General features: G+C 37.8%; 3 protein-coding genes across 4 annotated transcripts; 1 reads left to right on the top strand and 2 right to left on the bottom strand.

Moving 5' to 3' along the window:
• The first annotated feature begins 1,456 nt into the window (after positions 1 to 1,456).
• Positions 1,457 to 9,689, top strand: LOC104759496 (endoribonuclease Dicer homolog 1-like). Its single transcript, XM_087507553.1, has 20 exons — positions 1,457 to 2,904; positions 2,983 to 3,096; positions 3,183 to 3,393; positions 3,474 to 3,868; positions 3,957 to 4,176; positions 4,264 to 4,436; positions 4,522 to 4,644; positions 4,737 to 4,897; positions 4,995 to 5,228; positions 5,317 to 5,467; positions 5,560 to 5,742; positions 5,836 to 5,997; positions 6,096 to 6,191; positions 6,275 to 6,903; positions 7,180 to 7,277; positions 7,365 to 7,555; positions 7,642 to 8,532; positions 8,626 to 8,790; positions 8,874 to 9,277; positions 9,379 to 9,689. Exons 1-20 carry the CDS (start codon positions 1,960 to 1,962, stop codon positions 9,554 to 9,556), a joined length of 5,724 nt encoding a protein of 1,907 aa, XP_087363679.1. The 5' UTR covers positions 1,457 to 1,959; the 3' UTR covers positions 9,557 to 9,689.
• A 158-nt stretch (positions 9,690 to 9,847) lies between these two features.
• On the bottom strand, positions 9,848 to 11,871 carry LOC147946457 (soluble inorganic pyrophosphatase 1). Its single transcript, XM_010482404.2, has 9 exons — positions 11,631 to 11,871; positions 11,159 to 11,282; positions 11,029 to 11,057; positions 10,882 to 10,947; positions 10,676 to 10,783; positions 10,524 to 10,589; positions 10,308 to 10,428; positions 10,145 to 10,226; positions 9,848 to 10,045 (listed from the first exon to the last, which is right to left on the bottom strand). The coding sequence occupies exons 2-9, from the start codon at positions 11,280 to 11,282 to the stop codon at positions 10,003 to 10,005; spliced, it is 639 nt and encodes a 212-aa protein (XP_010480706.1). The 5' UTR covers positions 11,631 to 11,871; the 3' UTR covers positions 9,848 to 10,002.
• A 98-nt stretch (positions 11,872 to 11,969) lies between these two features.
• LOC104759466 (protein LHY) lies at positions 11,970 to 16,694 on the bottom strand. 2 transcript variants are annotated; one of them, XM_010482397.3, is made up of 10 exons: positions 16,277 to 16,693; positions 16,095 to 16,120; positions 15,778 to 15,967; positions 15,565 to 15,676; positions 15,355 to 15,416; positions 14,442 to 14,678; positions 14,249 to 14,344; positions 13,083 to 14,153; positions 12,651 to 12,997; positions 11,970 to 12,224 (listed from the first exon to the last, which is right to left on the bottom strand). In XM_010482397.3, exons 3-9 carry the CDS (start codon positions 15,820 to 15,822, stop codon positions 12,662 to 12,664), a joined length of 1,959 nt encoding a protein of 652 aa, XP_010480699.1. In that variant the 5' UTR covers positions 15,823 to 15,967; positions 16,095 to 16,120; positions 16,277 to 16,693; the 3' UTR covers positions 11,970 to 12,224; positions 12,651 to 12,661. The 2 variants fall into 2 exon arrangements, with proteins under 2 accessions (XP_010480699.1, XP_010480692.1); XM_010482390.2 differs by lacking the exon at positions 11,970 to 12,224 and having other exon boundaries at positions 12,374 to 12,997; positions 16,277 to 16,694.
• Positions 16,695 to 16,817: the final 123 nt, after the last annotated feature.

The following is a 16,817-nucleotide window of genomic DNA, read 5'->3' as shown; positions in this document are numbered from 1 at the left end:
TATAACGTGTTAAAATATCTTTAGTAGAAGAAGATGAAAGGAATCCTTAGACAAAATTAAAGTGATCACTGATTTTAAACTATTTGGGGGAAATGTTTGGACTTTGGACTTTGGACTTTGGAGTGTCGGAAACTTGGATGCTTACAAAGAATCCAAATACATATAGATGGAGTATTTGCTAAAAAGATCTAGATTGTTTTATTCATGTTTATCGGAGTGCAAACGGTCTATCTAAATATACAAATGATTAAAAATAAAAACGCATCACACTACTTCTAAAAGAGTCGGATACGTATTTTATTTGGCCGTCGTCATCAATCTGCTAACACATTACTATAAAAGGTAAAAAAACTAAAAATGTCTAAACTTTTAAATGGTGGAGGAGGCGTTAATAGTTCTACTTTATTACGTCCTATATTGTACCATTCATACATTAATAGATTTCATGGGCGTTAATGTCTTAAAACTGACTTTAACTCCCAATGGACATTATCTCTTGAAGATTTTTTTAATAAAAAGTTTAGAGCAATAAACCAACAGTCAATGCTAGTTAATTTTTAAAGTAGCGTTACGAACATTACTACTGGTATTTAGTATTTACCGCTCATATCCATTATTTTCGACTAGCAATTCATATTATAAAATCACTAATTTGTTTTTATTTTATTTATAAAAGTTGTAGAAAAAAAATAATTGTGTGTTTATGATGCTTGTTGTTACAGTTTTAAAATTGAGAAGAAGTTGCACGAGTCGGTCCACAGAATGACAGAACAAAAGCATGAGAAAAGAACCGACCAATCACTAAGACCTTTCCACTTGTCAGTATATCATTGGTGCATCGAACAATTACACTTTTCTGAAAAACAGTAAAAAGCTTGGAATGATCTTGACCGTCCCGTACGAATCAATCTAACTAGTGTAGTAGTGTAACTACGGTCGGCGTAACCGCTAGTTAATTTAGTCAAACCTATGTGTGTACGTGTTTCCATATGAAAACATCAAATACCGTTTTAATTTTAGTTTAATGTTATTTATGATTTCAGTTTATCTTTACTACTACTATTTTAATATATTGACTAATATTTATTTTGTATTATACTTTTCCCGTTTCACAAAATATTAACTTAAGATAAAATTTTATTTTTACAAAAAGTATATTTTTATCTCTATGATTTTTATTTATTAATAAGAAAAAGAAATACATTTAGCCTATCTGTAAAGAGTAAAATAAAAATTTCAATGACTTTCTTAATATGTATGAATATGTTGGAATTCTTAATTTTGAATTTCCTTTTCTATTAAAAAAAATTATAATGACCGTGTGGAATTCACAGGTTGGTTGGTTTTGGAGTAAATAAACTAATAAATACTACTAAATAATGAATTTCGTGTTTTTCACAAATTCAGGGAAAATTATTTTACCTTTTTCTGCTTTAATGGCAAGTTTCCTTTTTCTGTAATATTGCAAACAAAAGGAAAGAAATATTTAACAGAGAAGAGAGCAAGTGACCAGAAAGAGAAAGAGAGAGAGAGAGAGAGAGAGAGAGAGAGAGAGAGAGAGAGAGAGAGAGAGAGAGAGAGAGAGAGAGGAAGACGAAGAGAGAAACAGAACAGAGTAGGGATCGATAGACCGTGGAATCGTCGAATCACATAACACTTTGCAAAAGCTTGGAAAAGGGGTTTTTTGTTTTTGTTTTTATTCTTCTTCTAATTCTGATTTATTTACCAGAGAAACCAAATCTTTGGTTAGGGTTTTGCTTGCTCTTCTTCGTGACCCCTTTTAACCTGCAAACAGATTCTTATAAAATTGGCGTGTTTCGTACGGTCTATCTAACCCTAATCTGTCACAAAACACTCTTCTTCTCTCACCCCCTTCTCTGGGTTTCTTCAATTCTCGAGCCTTTTTTTTGTTTTTTTTTTAATGTTCTTAATTTGATTTGTTGATTTATTACCTGAATTATGGTAATGGAGGATGAGCGTAGGGAAGACATAACAAAGCCTTCTTACTGGCTAGATGCCTGCGAGGACATCTCCTGTGATCTTATCGATGATCTTGTCTCTGATTTTGATCCTTCCTCTGTTGCTGTCAATGAATCCACCGATGACAACGGCGTCATCAGTGATTTTTTCGGTGGAATCGATCACATTCTAGATAGTATCAAGAACGGTGGAGGCTTACCAGACAATGGCGTTTCTGAGACCAATTCTCACATCAAAGAGGTTAGTGTAACTCCTCAGTTGATTCCTGGGGAGGTTGCTTTATCTGTTAAGGAGAACGGGTTGCAAAAGAATGGTGGTAAGAGAGACCAAGAAGTGTCCAAAGAGGAAGAAGGAGAGAAGGATTGGAAGAGAGCTAGAGTTTGTAGTTACCAGAGTGAAAGGAGTAGTAACCTTTCAGGTAGAGGACAGGCTAATTCTAGGGACAAAGATAGGTTTATGAATAGGAAACGTACTCGTAATTGGGACGAGGCGGTTCACAATAAGAAAAGAGATTGTTACAGTCACAGAAGAGATGGTAGGGATAGAGAAGTTAGAGGTTATTGGGAGAGGGATAAAGTTGGTTCCAATGAGTTGGTTTATCGGTCAGGGACTTGGGAAGCTGATCACGAAAGGGATGTCAAGAAAGAGAGTTGTAGAACCCGAGAGTGCAATGACAAGGCAGAGGAGAATAAGAGTAAGCCTGAAGAACGTAAAGAGAAGGTTGTGGAAGAGCAAGCAAGGAGATACCAGTTGGATGTGCTTGAACAAGCCAAAGCGAAAAACACAATTGCTTTCCTTGAGACCGGTGCTGGAAAGACACTTATCGCAATTCTTCTTATCAAGAGTGTTCATAAGGATTTAATGAGCCGGAATAGAAAAATGCTCTCGGTGTTCTTGGTTCCTAAAGTGCCTTTGGTCTATCAGGTAACTATATAACTTTCATGTTTGTATTTTCTTGCTTACTTTTTGTGTTTGGTTTGTTGATTTATCTTGCATTTTCAGCAAGCAGAAGTGATCCGTAATCAAACTAGTTTTCAAGTTGGGCATTATTGTGGTGAGATGGGACAAGATTTCTGGGATGCTCGAAGGTGGCAGCGAGAGTTCGAGTCTAAGCAGGTTGCTTTTGATGCTTCGTTTTCCTCACGGGTTTGGATCATTTTATTTATCTGTTCTCGAAGTTTACATTCTTTTCTTATGTGCAGGTTCTAGTAATGACAGCACAAATTCTGTTGAATATACTGAGGCATAGCATCATTAGAATGGAAACAATTAATCTTCTTATTCTCGACGAGTGTCACCATGCTGTCAAGAAACATCCATACTCATTAGTGATGTCAGAGTTTTACCACACAACCCCTAAGGACAAAAGACCTGCCATCTTTGGAATGACTGCTTCGCCCGTTAATCTAAAGGGTACTTATTGTTTCTTGTTCTAAGCGGATCTTGCTGGCTAATGTTCTTGGAACTGACTTCTTTTTTATTCGTTTACGTAGGTGTTTCAAGCCAAGTAGATTGTGCGATCAAAATACGCAACCTCGAGACCAAGTTGGATTCTATTGTTTGTACAATAAAAGACCGGAAAGAATTAGAGAAGCATGTGCCTATGCCTTCAGAGATTGTCGTTGAGTATGACAAAGCTGCGACTATGTGGTCTCTTCACGAGACAATAAAGCAAATTATTGCAGCCGTGGAAGAAGCAGCACAAGCAAGTTCAAGAAAAAGCAAGTGGCAGTTTATGGGGGCTAGGGATGCTGGAGCAAAAGATGAATTGAGACAGGTTTATGGCGTGTCTGAAAGAACGGAGAGCGATGGAGCTGCCAATTTGATTCATAAACTTAGAGCTATAAATTATACTCTTGCTGAATTGGGTCAGTGGTGTGCTTACAAGGTAAAAAAATGGATAACATATTTTTTGATGATTTGAACTGGTTTTGTTATATATTCACATGGTCTTAACTTTTTGTTTTTCGTTCAAGGTGGCACAATCATTCTTGACTGCTCTGCAAAGTGACGAGAGGGTGAATTTCCAAGTGGACGTCAAGTTTCAAGAATCATACCTCAACGAGGTGGTGTCACTCTTACAATGTGAGCTTCTGGAAGGCGCTGCTGCTGAAAAGGTCGCAACTGAAGTTAGCAAGCCAGAAAATGGTAATGCACATGACGAGATCGAGGAAGGAGAGCTCCCTGCTGATCATGGTAAGTCTCAACCTCATTATTTGTACATATCTATTTACTATTTACCGTTCTGAGAAACCTTATATTAACAATGCTCTATGGTTTTAGTTGTCTCGGGAGGGGAGCACGTTGATAAAGTAATAGGTGCCGCAGTGGCTGATGGGAAAGTGACTCCAAAAGTTCAATCATTGATCAAACTACTCCTTAAGTATCAGCACACTGCTGACTTTCGAGCTATTGTTTTTGTTGAGAGGGTGGTTGCTGCTTTGGTTCTTCCAAAGGTTAGGATGAAAGTGAAAGTAACAATGTCAATGTGATCTTAAGTACATACGTCCTGTCTCTAACTCTGATTTTGGAAATTTTCAGGTTTTTGCTGAGCTGCCTTCTCTTCGTTTTATACGGTGTGCCAGCATGATTGGGCACAATAACAGCCAGGAAATGAAATCATCGCAAATGCAGGATACAATTTCCAAATTCCGAGATGGGCATGTATGAAAGATTGTTCTTTTGGGTAATTTGTTTTTGTGTTTAAGGCTTTAGTCTTTTTACATATGTCTCTTTCTCTCTTTCTGTTGTGATAGGTGACACTATTAGTCGCCACAAGCGTTGCTGAGGAAGGACTCGATATTAGGCAATGTAACGTTGTTATGCGTTTTGACCTTGCAAAGACAGTGCTGGCATACATTCAGTCTCGTGGTAGGGCAAGAAAGCCTGGATCAGACTACATACTCATGGTTGAGAGGTACATATAAAGTTTTAGGAATTACATTTGTTTTCTTAACATCTGGTCAATAAATCACTCTCTTATATATATATATGTCAACTTGTGTTACTTGCAGGGGAAATGTATCTCACGCAGCATTCTTAAGGAATGCTAGGAACAGTGAGGAGACACTGAGAAAAGAAGCAATAGAAAGGACTGATCTCAGTCATCTCAAAGATACATCAAGGTTAATCTCAATTGATGCTGTGCCTGGTACAGTTTATAAGGTGGAGACAACTGGTGCCATGGTTAGCTTGAATTCTGCTGTTGGTCTTGTACATTTCTACTGCTCTCAGCTTCCTGGAGACAGGTAAGTTAACCGATAACTTTTATCGTTCTAAGGATCTTTTCTTCTTCCTATATATGAGACGATGGATTGCTTTTCTCTTGTGTCTCAGGTATGCGATTCTTCGTCCGGAGTTTAGCATGGAGAACCATGAAAAGCCTGGAGGCCACACAGAGTATTCATGTAGGCTTCAGCTTCCTTGCAATGCACCATTTGAAATACTCGAGGGTCCTGTTTGCAGTTCAATGCGTCTTGCGCAACAGGTGGACTTCTTATTCACTGTTCATTTATCTTATTCGTTTATTACCATGTGTTGTGTTCCCATGTCTTGAATGTTTGTATGTTTGATATGTAGGCTGTATGTCTAGCTGCTTGCAAGAAACTGCATGAGATGGATGCATTTACCGATATGCTATTGCCGGACAAGGGAAGTGGCCACGACGCTGAGAAGGCTGACCAAGATGATGAAGGTGAGCCTGTTCCTGGGACTGCTAGACATAGAGAGTTCTATCCTGAAGGTGTTGCGGATGTACTTAAGGTAAAATGAGCTCTAACGTATGAAAAATGACGAAATGTGCTTTTACTGAAAATGTGGTTTCAATACTTGACTGTTTCTCTACCATGTGTACAGGGAGAATGGATTTTGTCAGGAAAGGAAATTTGTGAGAGCTCAAAGCTATTCCATTTATACATGTACAATGTGACATGTGTAGATCTTGGCTCTTCAAAAGATCCATTCCTAACCGAAGTTACAGAGTTCGCGATTCTTTTTGGCAATGAGCTGGATGCAGAGGTTCTTGTTACTCTCTCAATGGATTTGAGCTTTAGAATTCGGAGATGTTACAATAGTTTCCCTTGCCTTCTATCTAAAGATTTGTTTATTTGTGTCAGGTATTATCGATGTCTATGGATCTTTATGTTGCTCGGGCCATGATCACTAAAGCATCTCTTGCTTTCAAGGGATCGCTTGATATAACAGAAAACCAGGTTAGACTGAACAAACAACTTATATTTCCCCTCAGTCACATATATGTTTGCTTTATCTTATATTGGTGGCATTTCTTGTGCAGCTATCATCTCTAAAAAAGTTTCATGTGAGATTAATGAGTATCGTGTTGGATGTTGATGTTGAACCCTCAACGACACCATGGGATCCTGCAAAGGCCTACTTGTTTGTCCCTGTTTCTGACAATATGTCTATGGAACCCATAAAAGGGATAAACTGGGAATTGGTTGAAAAGATTACCAAAACCACTGTGTGGGACAACCCACTACAGAGAGCTCGTCCTGATGTATATCTCGGGACTAACGAAAGAACTCTTGGTGGTGACAGAAGGGAATACGGGTTTGGTAAACTTCGTAACAACATTGCCTTTGGTCAGAAATCTCACCCAACTTATGGTATTAGAGGAGCTGTTGCATCCTTCGATGTTGTGAGAGCTTCTGGATTGTTACCTGTAAGAGATACTTTTGAGAAGGAAGTAGAAGATGATCTATCAAAAGGAAAACTGATGATGGCTGATGGGTGCATGGTTGCAGAAGATCTTGTTGGAAAAATAGTGACAGCCGCACATTCCGGGAAGCGGTTTTACGTTGATTCAGTTTGTTATGACATGAGTGCAGAAACATCATTCCCAAGGAAGGAGGGATATCTTGGTCCCTTAGAGTACAACACATATGCTGACTATTACAAGCAAAAGTATGAATTTTTTTAATTCTTCCAATGCTTTTTTTCTAAGTTTCATTAGAGAAGCAAGCACTCTACTAATAACTTTTCTGTAATCACGAGGACTTACATGGCCTCAGTTCACCTCAAGGTGTTGTGCAAGAAGGAGAAGCAAAGCCTGTCTATGTATTAAGAGATATCCACTTCTATTGCTAGGATATATGTACAAGATCGGCTTTTCTTCTTCTTCTTGCACAAATTGAGGTATCTGAGGCTATACAAGTCTTCTTCTATAATGTTGTTTATTAGGTATGGAGTTGATTTGAATTGTAAGCAACAACCTTTGATCAAAGGACGGGGTGTTTCATATTGCAAGAACCTCCTTTCTCCTCGGTTTGAACAGTCAGGTACTACTGTTAAGATTATTTTATGTCTTCAACATTTATTGATTATCCGGTAGATTAACACATGTTTGCTTGATTCTGTAATTTAAGGTGAATCAGAGACAATCCTTGATAAAACATATTACGTGTTTCTTCCACCTGAAATATGCGTTGTGCATCCACTTTCGGGTTCACTTGTCCGAGGTGCTCAGAGGTTGCCCTCTATAATGAGAAGAGTTGAGAGCATTTTGCTCGCTGTTCAACTCAAAAATTTGATTAGCTATCATATTCCCACATCAAAGGTATATATATATTATGCGTAGTTAAGAGTCTTTGTTCTGTTTTGTTGAAACTAGTCTAATCTGATTTGGTACAAATATATGTGTAGATACTGGAAGCCTTGACTGCCGCCTCGTGCCAGGAAACGTTCTGCTACGAGAGAGCTGAGCTTTTAGGAGATGCGTATCTAAAATGGGTTGTTAGTCGTTTTCTGTTTCTCAAGTATCCACAAAAGCACGAGGGTCAGCTTACAAGGATGAGACAACAAATGGTTAGTAACATGGTTCTTTATCGGTTTGCTCTGGTTAAAGGGCTTCAGTCATATATCCAGGCGGATCGTTTCGCTCCGTCTAGGTGGTCTGCACCTGGTGTGCCTCCAGTTTTCGACGAGGACACAAAAGAATCTTCTTTTTTTGATGAAGAGCAGAAACCTGTTAACAACGATGTGTTTGAAGATGGAGAGATGGAAGATGGTGAACTAGAGGGTGATTTGAGTTCGTACCGAGTCTTGTCTAGCAAAACGTTAGCTGATGTTGTTGAAGCTTTGATCGGTGTTTATTACGTCGAAGGGGGTAAGATTGCAGCTTATCATTTGATGAAATGGATTGGGATCCATGTGGAGGATGAACCTGAAGAAGTCGAAGGAACTATTAAACCTGCTAATGTTCCAGAGAGTATACTCAAGAGTATTGACTTTGTTGGTCTCGAGAGAGCTCTTAAATTTGAGTTTAAAGAGAAAGGTCTTCTTGTCGAAGCTATAACACATGCTTCAAGACCATCTTCAGGTGTTTCGTGTTACCAGAGATTGGAATTTGTTGGTGATGCTGTCTTAGATCATCTTATTACAAGACACCTGTTTTTCACATACACAAGCCTTCCTCCTGGTCGGTTAACAGATCTTCGTGCTGCAGCGGTTAACAACGAAAACTTCGCTCGTGTTGCCGTTAAACATAAACTCCACTTGTACCTTCGTCATGGTTCTAGCGCCCTTGAGAAACAGGTAAACAAATCTTTAAAAGCAAAACTATTTTGTTCCCAAAAATACTTACAAAATATATGACTGTTTGGTTTTTTTCTTTTTTTACTTTTTCAGATTCGGGATTTTGTGAAGGAAGTTCAGACCGAGTCATCGAAACCGGGGTTTAACTCTTTTGGTTTGGGAGACTGTAAAGCCCCAAAGGTTCTTGGAGATATTGTTGAATCTATTGCAGGTGCTATTTTTCTTGATAGTGGAAAAGATACAACTGCAGCTTGGAAGGTTAGTTATTTTGGTTTAATAATCTCTTGTAAATTCTAGTTACTAGCTTTTTTTACTAACACATGTTTTATCTTTTATTCCAGGTTTTTCAACCTTTGCTTCAGCCCATGGTGACACCAGAGACACTTCCTATGCATCCAGTTCGAGAGCTACAAGAGCGGTGCCAGCAACAAGCGGAAGGATTAGAATACAAAGCAAGTCGAAGTGGTAACACAGCGACTGTGGAAGTGTTCATCGACGGCGTTCAAATCGGAGTGGCACAAAACCCGCAGAAGAAAATGGCTCAAAAGCTAGCGGCGAGGAATGCACTTGCAGCATTGAAAGAGAAAGAAATAGCGGAATCAAAGGAGAAGCGTGTGAACGGGAACACAGGAGAGAATCAAGTTGAGAATGAGAATGGAAACAAGAAGAATGGGAATCAGATGTTTACGAGACAAACATTGAACGATATTTGCTTGAGGAAGAATTGGCCAATGCCTTCTTACAGGTAAAGAGTTTATTTAAACAATGAGTAAACTTTTGTAATTGCTATGATTTTGTTTGAGGTTTTATTGAGCTTATTTGGGGTTTGTGGTGAAATTTTCGTAGATGTTTGAAAGAAGGAGGACCAGCGCACGCAAAGAGGTTTACTTTTGCGGTAAGAGTGAATACAAGCGATAGAGGATGGACTGATGAATGTATTGGAGAGCCAATGCCAAGTGTTAAAAAGGCTAAAGATTCTGCTGCAGTTCTCCTAATTGAGCTTCTAAATAAAAGTTATTCTTGATCTTTGTTTTTACTTGGAATTAAATTCAAGAATGCGTAGTGATATGTCTGTTTCTGTAATAATATCCCAAAAGAATCATTATGGACATGTGATTAGGGGATTTTGAATTTTTAATTAAAAAAAATTTCTGAAATATACAAACCTTTGATTTCTACTAGAATTAGTGAAAATATTGGCTAGTAGTGGTTTTAGACTTTTTAGTATTTCAAACCAATTGATCTGTTATTCCATTTAATTGGGTATAGAATTCTTCAAACAGGTTAAACCAAAACCGAAGCCAAAAAAATCAAATGCCAAGATAAAGGATCTGTATAATAACATTGTGAGTTCACAAGGAGTCTAATAGAAAAATGCAGAGAAAGGTATCAATTAGGATCATATGCTTCTTATTATCAATGAAAAGCAACAGAAACAAAGATGTTGGCAGGATTGTTGACAGGAAAGCTTCAACGCCTCAGGGTATGGAGAATGTATTCAGCATAGAGGTCCCTGTAATGGAAAAGTCAAATCCAGAGTTGCTTTAATGTTATACATTGAGTAAGAAAGCTGTAAGAAAGTTTGGCTCTTGATGGAGAAAAAGAGACTTACATTGAGTACTGGATAGCTCCAATAGCATCCCCAGATGGGAGAAAATCATTCACTGCAACTTCCTTGTTCTCGTTTTTCTTGTCTGTAAGAGATTATAAGTTAAAGGGAATAACTAAATACCTCTTGAGTAATCAATCGATAGAGACAAAATAAAGAAGGATACAGTCTTCAAAGAAACGACGGATTTCAGAGAGACGGTGAGGAGGAAGTTCTTTGATGTCAGTGTAATGCTTATACTCAGGATCATCAACACAAACAGCAATGATCTTGTCATCTTTTTCACCCTAAAAGTACCGAGAAAACAAAAAAAAAGAATCGTTTAAACTGACTTAAAGGATTGGAGTAAGAGAGAAGAAAACAGAGCCAAGTTAGTGCTTACCTGATCAATCATAGGCATTAATCCAATGGCTCTGGCACGCAGGAAACAACCGGGAAGGACAGGTTCCTACACAAAGATAATAAATTTGTTTATTGAAATATAAAATGTTTGGTGTATCATATAAGAAAAAAAAAAGGAAAAGAATTAATTACCTGCATGATGACTAATACATCAATTGGGTCATTGTCTTCACACAATGTGCGAGGAACAAAACCGTAGTTGTGAGGGTACACAACTGATGAGTACAGAATACGATCAACCTGAATGAAAGATAATGCAAAGATGTTATTGACTTTGCGGTAAGAAAACCATTGCTATATAAGACAATAATGATTGATCTCTTGATATATAACCTAACCTTGATGAGTCCTGTCTTTTTGTCAAGTTCATATTTGACCTTGCTTCCTTTTGTGATCTCCACAACCTAATCATAACCCAAAGACAAAACGATTCAAGACTCCATCTCATTCTCGATAAGATTCTCAAAACAGTAGAAGAAACTTACCACGTTGAAAATCTGTGGAGCTCCAGGTCCTACATATGAATTATGAATTTAGTCCCAAAATACAAAAACACAATAAGCATGCAAAAAAAAAAAAAAAAAAAAAAATTGAATTAGATATGATTTTGTTTACCAATCTCAAGATCATGCCATGGATGTGCAGCTACAGAACGTCTTGACAAGGATGAGAGAATCCTCTCGTTAAGACGAGGAGCAGGTCGCTGCAGCTTCTGGTCTTCATTCCCTTCTTCACTCATCTGTTTTCAAAACGTTATGAATCAAAACCCCAAATTGGTGGCAGAGAGAGAGACAAAAAGAGAGAGAATCAATCGAATCAAAAATACCAAATTTATTGCAGAATCAGACCCCACAAGAGAGAAACAGATTATTTAAGATCGATAATACCAAAATCAAGATATACGTTTCTATTGATATAACGTATCGATAACTAAAAGATCTACGTCAAATCTGTTCTACTTTTTTTTTTTTTTTTTTTTTTTTCTTTTTATAAAGTCGATGGATGATTGAGATTTGAAGCAATACCCAGTAGATTAAACATCGAAAAGCATCCAACTTTGACGATCTTTAGGAGAGAACAAACGTACCTTTGGATCGGAACGAGACGAAACAGCCGATATCGCAAGGATGAAGAAACTTTGGGAGAGGAAAGAAAGGAGTGAAGAGCGTTGGTGGTCTATTGTAATATTTTGTAACTAAGCGTTTTCGGTAAGGTGTATATATGAGAGTGACCACCGATATATTTACGGATCAAAAAACTTCTATACAACTCATTAAATATTTGAGAAATATTTTCTTTATTACTTTTTTCCTTTGAGAAAGATTTTCAATTAATTTTTGCGATACCGTTAATTCTATTATTAAAATCATAAACGAATATAAAACAAAAAAGAATTAATTATCCTTTATAGCATTTTCGCTAATAATTCCACAAAAAAAATAGGATTACTTTATTGCATCTTAATTCCAAAAATAAATATATACATACTATATTATTATTCATTCATCAGTAAGATAAATTAAGAGGTTGCAGTGCATTATGTTATAGTGTGACACATGAGCCTTAGGCTTGTTAGTTAAAGCTTGTAACAGGGGAATGTTGTATGTAGGCCGAGTAGAGTGGATAAATCTTAAGCCCAGCCGAGCATCTTTAGGCCTTTTGGCGTTTGGGCAATGAGCGCCTTCAAGTTTAAAAATCCAACAACAGAGAGAAACATTATGGAACAAATCAACAAAGTAACACAAAAGACAAAACATTCAAAGTTGAAGCTTCTGTACAATCCATCTTATTATTCTAAACTATTTATGATTCCATCATCAATATCCACAATTAAGAGAAAAAAAAAAGACATGAATCCATTGCTTGAATGGTTAATTAACAGTAGTAGTAGCAGCAGACATATAGACCAGAAGTAGCATTCACAACAAACAGAGACAAGAGATAATACATGGGGTAGTGATATGGTACAGAACCTGACATGACCAAAGATATGTTCTCATGGATCTAAAGAGGAAGAAATAACAGTCTCTTTCTTTCATAAAGATTGAAGAAGCAATTACTAACACTAGATATTTGTAAAAAGGTGGATGTTGTTTTTTTTTTTTACCTCAAAGTCTGTCATGTAGAAGCTTCTCCTTCCAATCGAAGCCTTTTGCAGACTTTTTCATCACTTTGATTGTTTGTGTTCCCAACTTGGTTCTCTGTCAGCTCCATTGAACATCTCTTGTATGGTTTAAACCCTGTTTGTCTCGTTTTGAGACTCTTGCCAGGTCCAACACCGATCATTACTAGTCTTTCTTGGTCTGCATCACAAGAAGCTTGAACTTTGAAATCAGGAGCCAACGGCATTGACGTGTCACTTTGTCTCCCATTCACATTCTCTGCCAATAGAGGAGGTGAAAAGCTTTGAGGTAATCTTTCTCTTGCAAAGAGAGCCTGAAACGCTATACGGCCCTGAAAATATTTTTGTGAATGCATAGTGTTAGTTCCCAAAACAAAGTCTGCAATATGCCATCAATCATTGGGTTTCTCATTTTACCTCTTCGGAGACTTCCTTCCACGAATCAGTAGCTTGGTTGTTGTTGTTGTCTCTCAATTTAATCTTACGGTTATTTAACTCATTTACATCTGGTTGATTTTCATCTGTCTCCTTCACTTCCTCGTTATCTTTCTCCATTTTATCCAATGCATCTGTTTCCACATCACTCCCTGAAGGTGTGTTTGAGCCACACGATGAGCGATCCACCAGATTTTTCTTCTTGGTAACGTTTGAATCATGCACAGCAGCAGTTACAATAACTTCCTCAATCTTATCACCATTAGTTTTTGAGACAGCGTTTAGCTTGGTTACTCCGGTCTCCTCTGAATCATCAGATGATGAATCTGGAGATTTCGAAGCCAAGTTTTGATCTTGCAGAGCTGTGTTTTGTTTCTCAAGCAGTGGTTGAGCATTTTCAACGGTATCCATCTCAGTCATCGCTGGAGTTGGAACCGCATCGGTTGGTAATGGAACACATGTAACTGGAGCTGGAGCACATACAGGAAGCAGTCCATGAGAAGCCCACCAAGCAGTTGCAGCAGCTACTGTAGCAGCAGCAATGGCAGCTATACTTGGAGGAGAAAAGCTCACCGGGGTTGATGAATCTCCATAATTCCCAGCACTCGCATAAGGCCAAACGGAAGCAGCATATGTAGCTGCAGCATGAGCTGCAGAGTTCTGTAGGAGAGTTGACATAATAAGATTGGAGAAGGTAGATGACATCTGGAGAAACGAACGGTAATCATCCTGTGAATGACAAGCTGGAAACGCTTGATGACAAGTTGTAGTAGTAGAAGCAGATGCTGTAGTAGTAGCCTGACGATTTCCGTGCCCGTGAATTTCTTCTCTCATAGGATGAAACATGAAGTCTTGAGATACCATACCTGAGGGATGATTTTGAGGACATTTTGGGATATTCCCGTTTACAATATCTGCGTGGAAATGCCAAGGGTAGTTCTGCAGGCTGTGCACAGTACCATCGTTACCATCTTTGTCTTTATTCTTCTTAGGAACATCTTGAACCGCATTGTGCACGGTTGAGTTCTTACTTGTTTCAATATCGGCATTTCCCTGCTCAAAAGCAGAATGGAACAAGTTATTTTTCTTGTCGCGCATTTGAACTCTAAATACAGCATTCATCAGAATTTTAGACTACAATTTTATACCTTTCTTGGAGTTACTTTCTTTGGTAAGGGATACTTGTTCATAGTCGAAACCCCCGAGCAACTATCATCTTGATTTTCTTTTTCAGTTGATGTTTTCTAATCAGAAAAAAAAAAAAAAAAACATAAGAAGATTAACACAAGAAGAAACAACAAAATGATAGAAAGATGAAGAGAGAAGGGATAAGGCACAAACCTCTGAAAACGGCATTTTTTCCAAATCCAAGAAGGCGTGATTATTACACTGTGACGAAGAGGCAGACGAAACAAGTTTTGCATCTTTTGCTGATGATACTTGTGAGGAAGATGTAACGTTATTCCCAGGTTTGCGAGGATAAGGAGTATTGGGTTTTCGTTTAGGACGAGGAGGTGGGATTTCTATGTCCAGAGCTTGACAGACAGGTATACCTTTTGTTTCAGCCTCTTTCTCCAACTAAAAGAGAACCAAAAACTGTGAGATTTCCCCAAACCGGAGATGGGAAGATGCAGCTCAGATGTGAAAATCATGAGACTCATGAAATTGACCATAGCACGAGGTTGGAAAAAAGTCTTATACTGACACGAATGTTTCGGGGTAGAGATGATAGAGTTACTTCATGTCCTGTCCTATATGGCAAGGAGGTTTGGTTGGCTATAAAAGAATCCATGCAATCCCATTATTTCATAGACTTTAGTGAATATGGGTCAATTGTCTCATGCAAATGCAATGCTTGTTATGTTACTTTGGACCTTATCTTATAGTATCAGAGAATAAAGTTCTCTTTAATCTAACAGGCGTTTTCTACTTGGACAATTCGATTAGTTAAAGAGCAAATGACAAGGTAAAACCAAATGTTTATACAGAGCCTGCTGCAATCCTCAGAACCAACAAACTCTACTTAGCAACACAAACCAAATATCTAGTTGAAGCAACGAGTCAGAAAAAAATGAACCTTCAATCATCTTTTTTTTTCAGACAGAACACAGACGGTGATAGGCAACCTCTAAACATCGATATGGGGACTGAAGAAGTTATATTAACACAATACCAACCATTGGTGCCTTCACTCTAATTGAACACAAGTTAATGAACATGTTTAATAAACGGGTTTGAAGAGATCAGCTCTTACCTTAGTGAAGAACTTTTGTGCATGACTTCTGATCTGAACAGCAGTCTTTGTTCCAATATGTTCTGCAATCAAAATCAAAAGGAAAAGGAAAAGAAAAAGAGAAGAGAAGAATCTCCAAATCAAGAGGAGATAAAACAATCTGAAAAGAAAAAGTCCTAAACAAAGTCTGTCACATCAAAACTAAGCATACAAAAGCTAATTAGTTCCGACCTTCAATTCGCTGCCAAGCCCTTCCATAAAGCCTCAAGGCTTCTAAAAACCTCTCATGCTCATCCTCTGTCCATCGTTCTCGCTGCTTTGTTATTGTATATGGCTTTCTTGCCTAAACAATCAAAAAAACAAATCTTGTTCACACAACAAGAATCCAAAATCTCAAACCAACAAAAAAACACCAATCTCAAGCATAAACATTAATTAGGGGACCTTAGTTAATAATTCTTCTCCACCAGATGTATTAGTAGTATCCATAACAGGATCTTCGCAGCAATTCGCTGCTTCAAATCCTCTCTAACAAGTAAAGTATAGTAAAGAAACCATCTTTGATCTCCCAACACATGAAAGTTTCCAAATTGCAGCAAAGCCGTTGTGATAACCTCTTTAGAATCTAGAGCAACTACAAAGAAAAAGAGGAACGCATTTTTTTTGTTTATCCACACAAACTGAAAGATAAGCAGGAGAGAGATTTAGAAATTTCAAAAAGAGAAATCTTTTGCAAACTCAATTGTTTTGAGAAGCCTCACCGAAACGAATCCATGGCAGCCAAAACCTTTACAAGCATCACAAATCTTCATATCAGTATTTAATCACTAGATTTGTATGTATCATTATGTTAACTTAATTACAGAGGAGATCTTCTTATTATCTTAAGATGTAAAAGAGGAACCCTAGAAAACTGATAATAATAATGTTAAAAAAACTATACCCTTGAGAATAGCCATGGAGGAGTCAAGTATACAAACTAGATCATCTCACCGGAGAAGTCATCGTTCCCGGAAACAGTTCAAATCGAGAAACAAAATTAAAAGAAACCCTAAAAATCAATGAAAACGTAGAAAGAGAAGAAGAAGAAGAAGGAACTAGGAAGACTGTTTTGGGCTGAAGAAGACTACTGAAAGAAGAAGAAGAAGAAGAAGAAGAAGAAAGCCAGAAGCCAGAAGCAATCTCAGCCACAACAATTTTTCCCCTAATTTTTTGTATTTTAACGTGTTTTTTAATAATTTGAGGCTGAAACAGCACCAAGGGCATAATGGGGAAAAACAGAAGTCATTGGAGATCGACACGTGGTGAGAATGTAGTGGCTGACTAACTGCACTTTTTGGTATCTCTCAAGTTGCTTCTCTGTGAGCCAGAAACCCACTCTCACCTAAGGTTAATTCTCAAAAGTGACTTCTTTGCTTACGTGTCAACGGTTTCTTCCCGGTTATTTGGTAGCAGCAAGTGGGTACGGCGCCAGCTGTGTTGCT

This window comes from Camelina sativa, chromosome 3, assembly GCF_030686135.1.
Source record: "Camelina sativa cultivar CO46 ecotype springtype chromosome 3, ASM3068613v1".
Classification (NCBI taxonomy): Eukaryota; Viridiplantae; Streptophyta; class Magnoliopsida; order Brassicales; family Brassicaceae; genus Camelina; species Camelina sativa.
Note: the sequence above shows the minus strand (reverse complement) of the source record. Positions and strands in the feature narration are given on the sequence as shown.

Bases quoted from the DNA above. Each gene is read 5' to 3' on its own strand.
- LOC104759466 (XM_010482390.2), bottom strand. From the start codon at position 15,822: ATGGATACTACTAATACATCTGGTGGAGAAGAATTATTAACTAAG. The intron at 14,679-15,354 runs GTAAGAGCTGAT...GTTCTCTTTTAG, and splicing joins CACAAAAGTTCTTCACTAAG to TTGGAGAAAGAGGCTGAAAC. The intron at 14,154-14,248 runs GTATAAAATTGT...GCTTTTGAGCAG, and splicing joins AGAAAGTAACTCCAAGAAAG to GGAAATGCCGATATTGAAAC.
- LOC104759496 (XM_087507553.1), top strand. From the start codon at position 1,960: ATGGTAATGGAGGATGAGCGTAGGGAAGACATAACAAAGCCTTCTTAC. The intron at 6,904-7,179 runs GTATGAATTTTT...GTTGTTTATTAG, and splicing joins GCTGACTATTACAAGCAAAA to GTATGGAGTTGATTTGAATT. The intron at 8,533-8,625 runs GTAAACAAATCT...TTACTTTTTCAG, and splicing joins CTAGCGCCCTTGAGAAACAG to ATTCGGGATTTTGTGAAGGA.
- LOC147946457 (XM_010482404.2), bottom strand. From the start codon at position 11,282: ATGAGTGAAGAAGGGAATGAAGACCAGAAGCTGCAGCGACCTGCTCCT. The intron at 10,590-10,675 runs GTAATTAATTCT...ATCTTTGTGTAG, and splicing joins ATGTATTAGTCATCATGCAG to GAACCTGTCCTTCCCGGTTG. The intron at 10,429-10,523 runs GTAAGCACTAAC...CGGTACTTTTAG, and splicing joins TAATGCCTATGATTGATCAG to GGTGAAAAAGATGACAAGAT.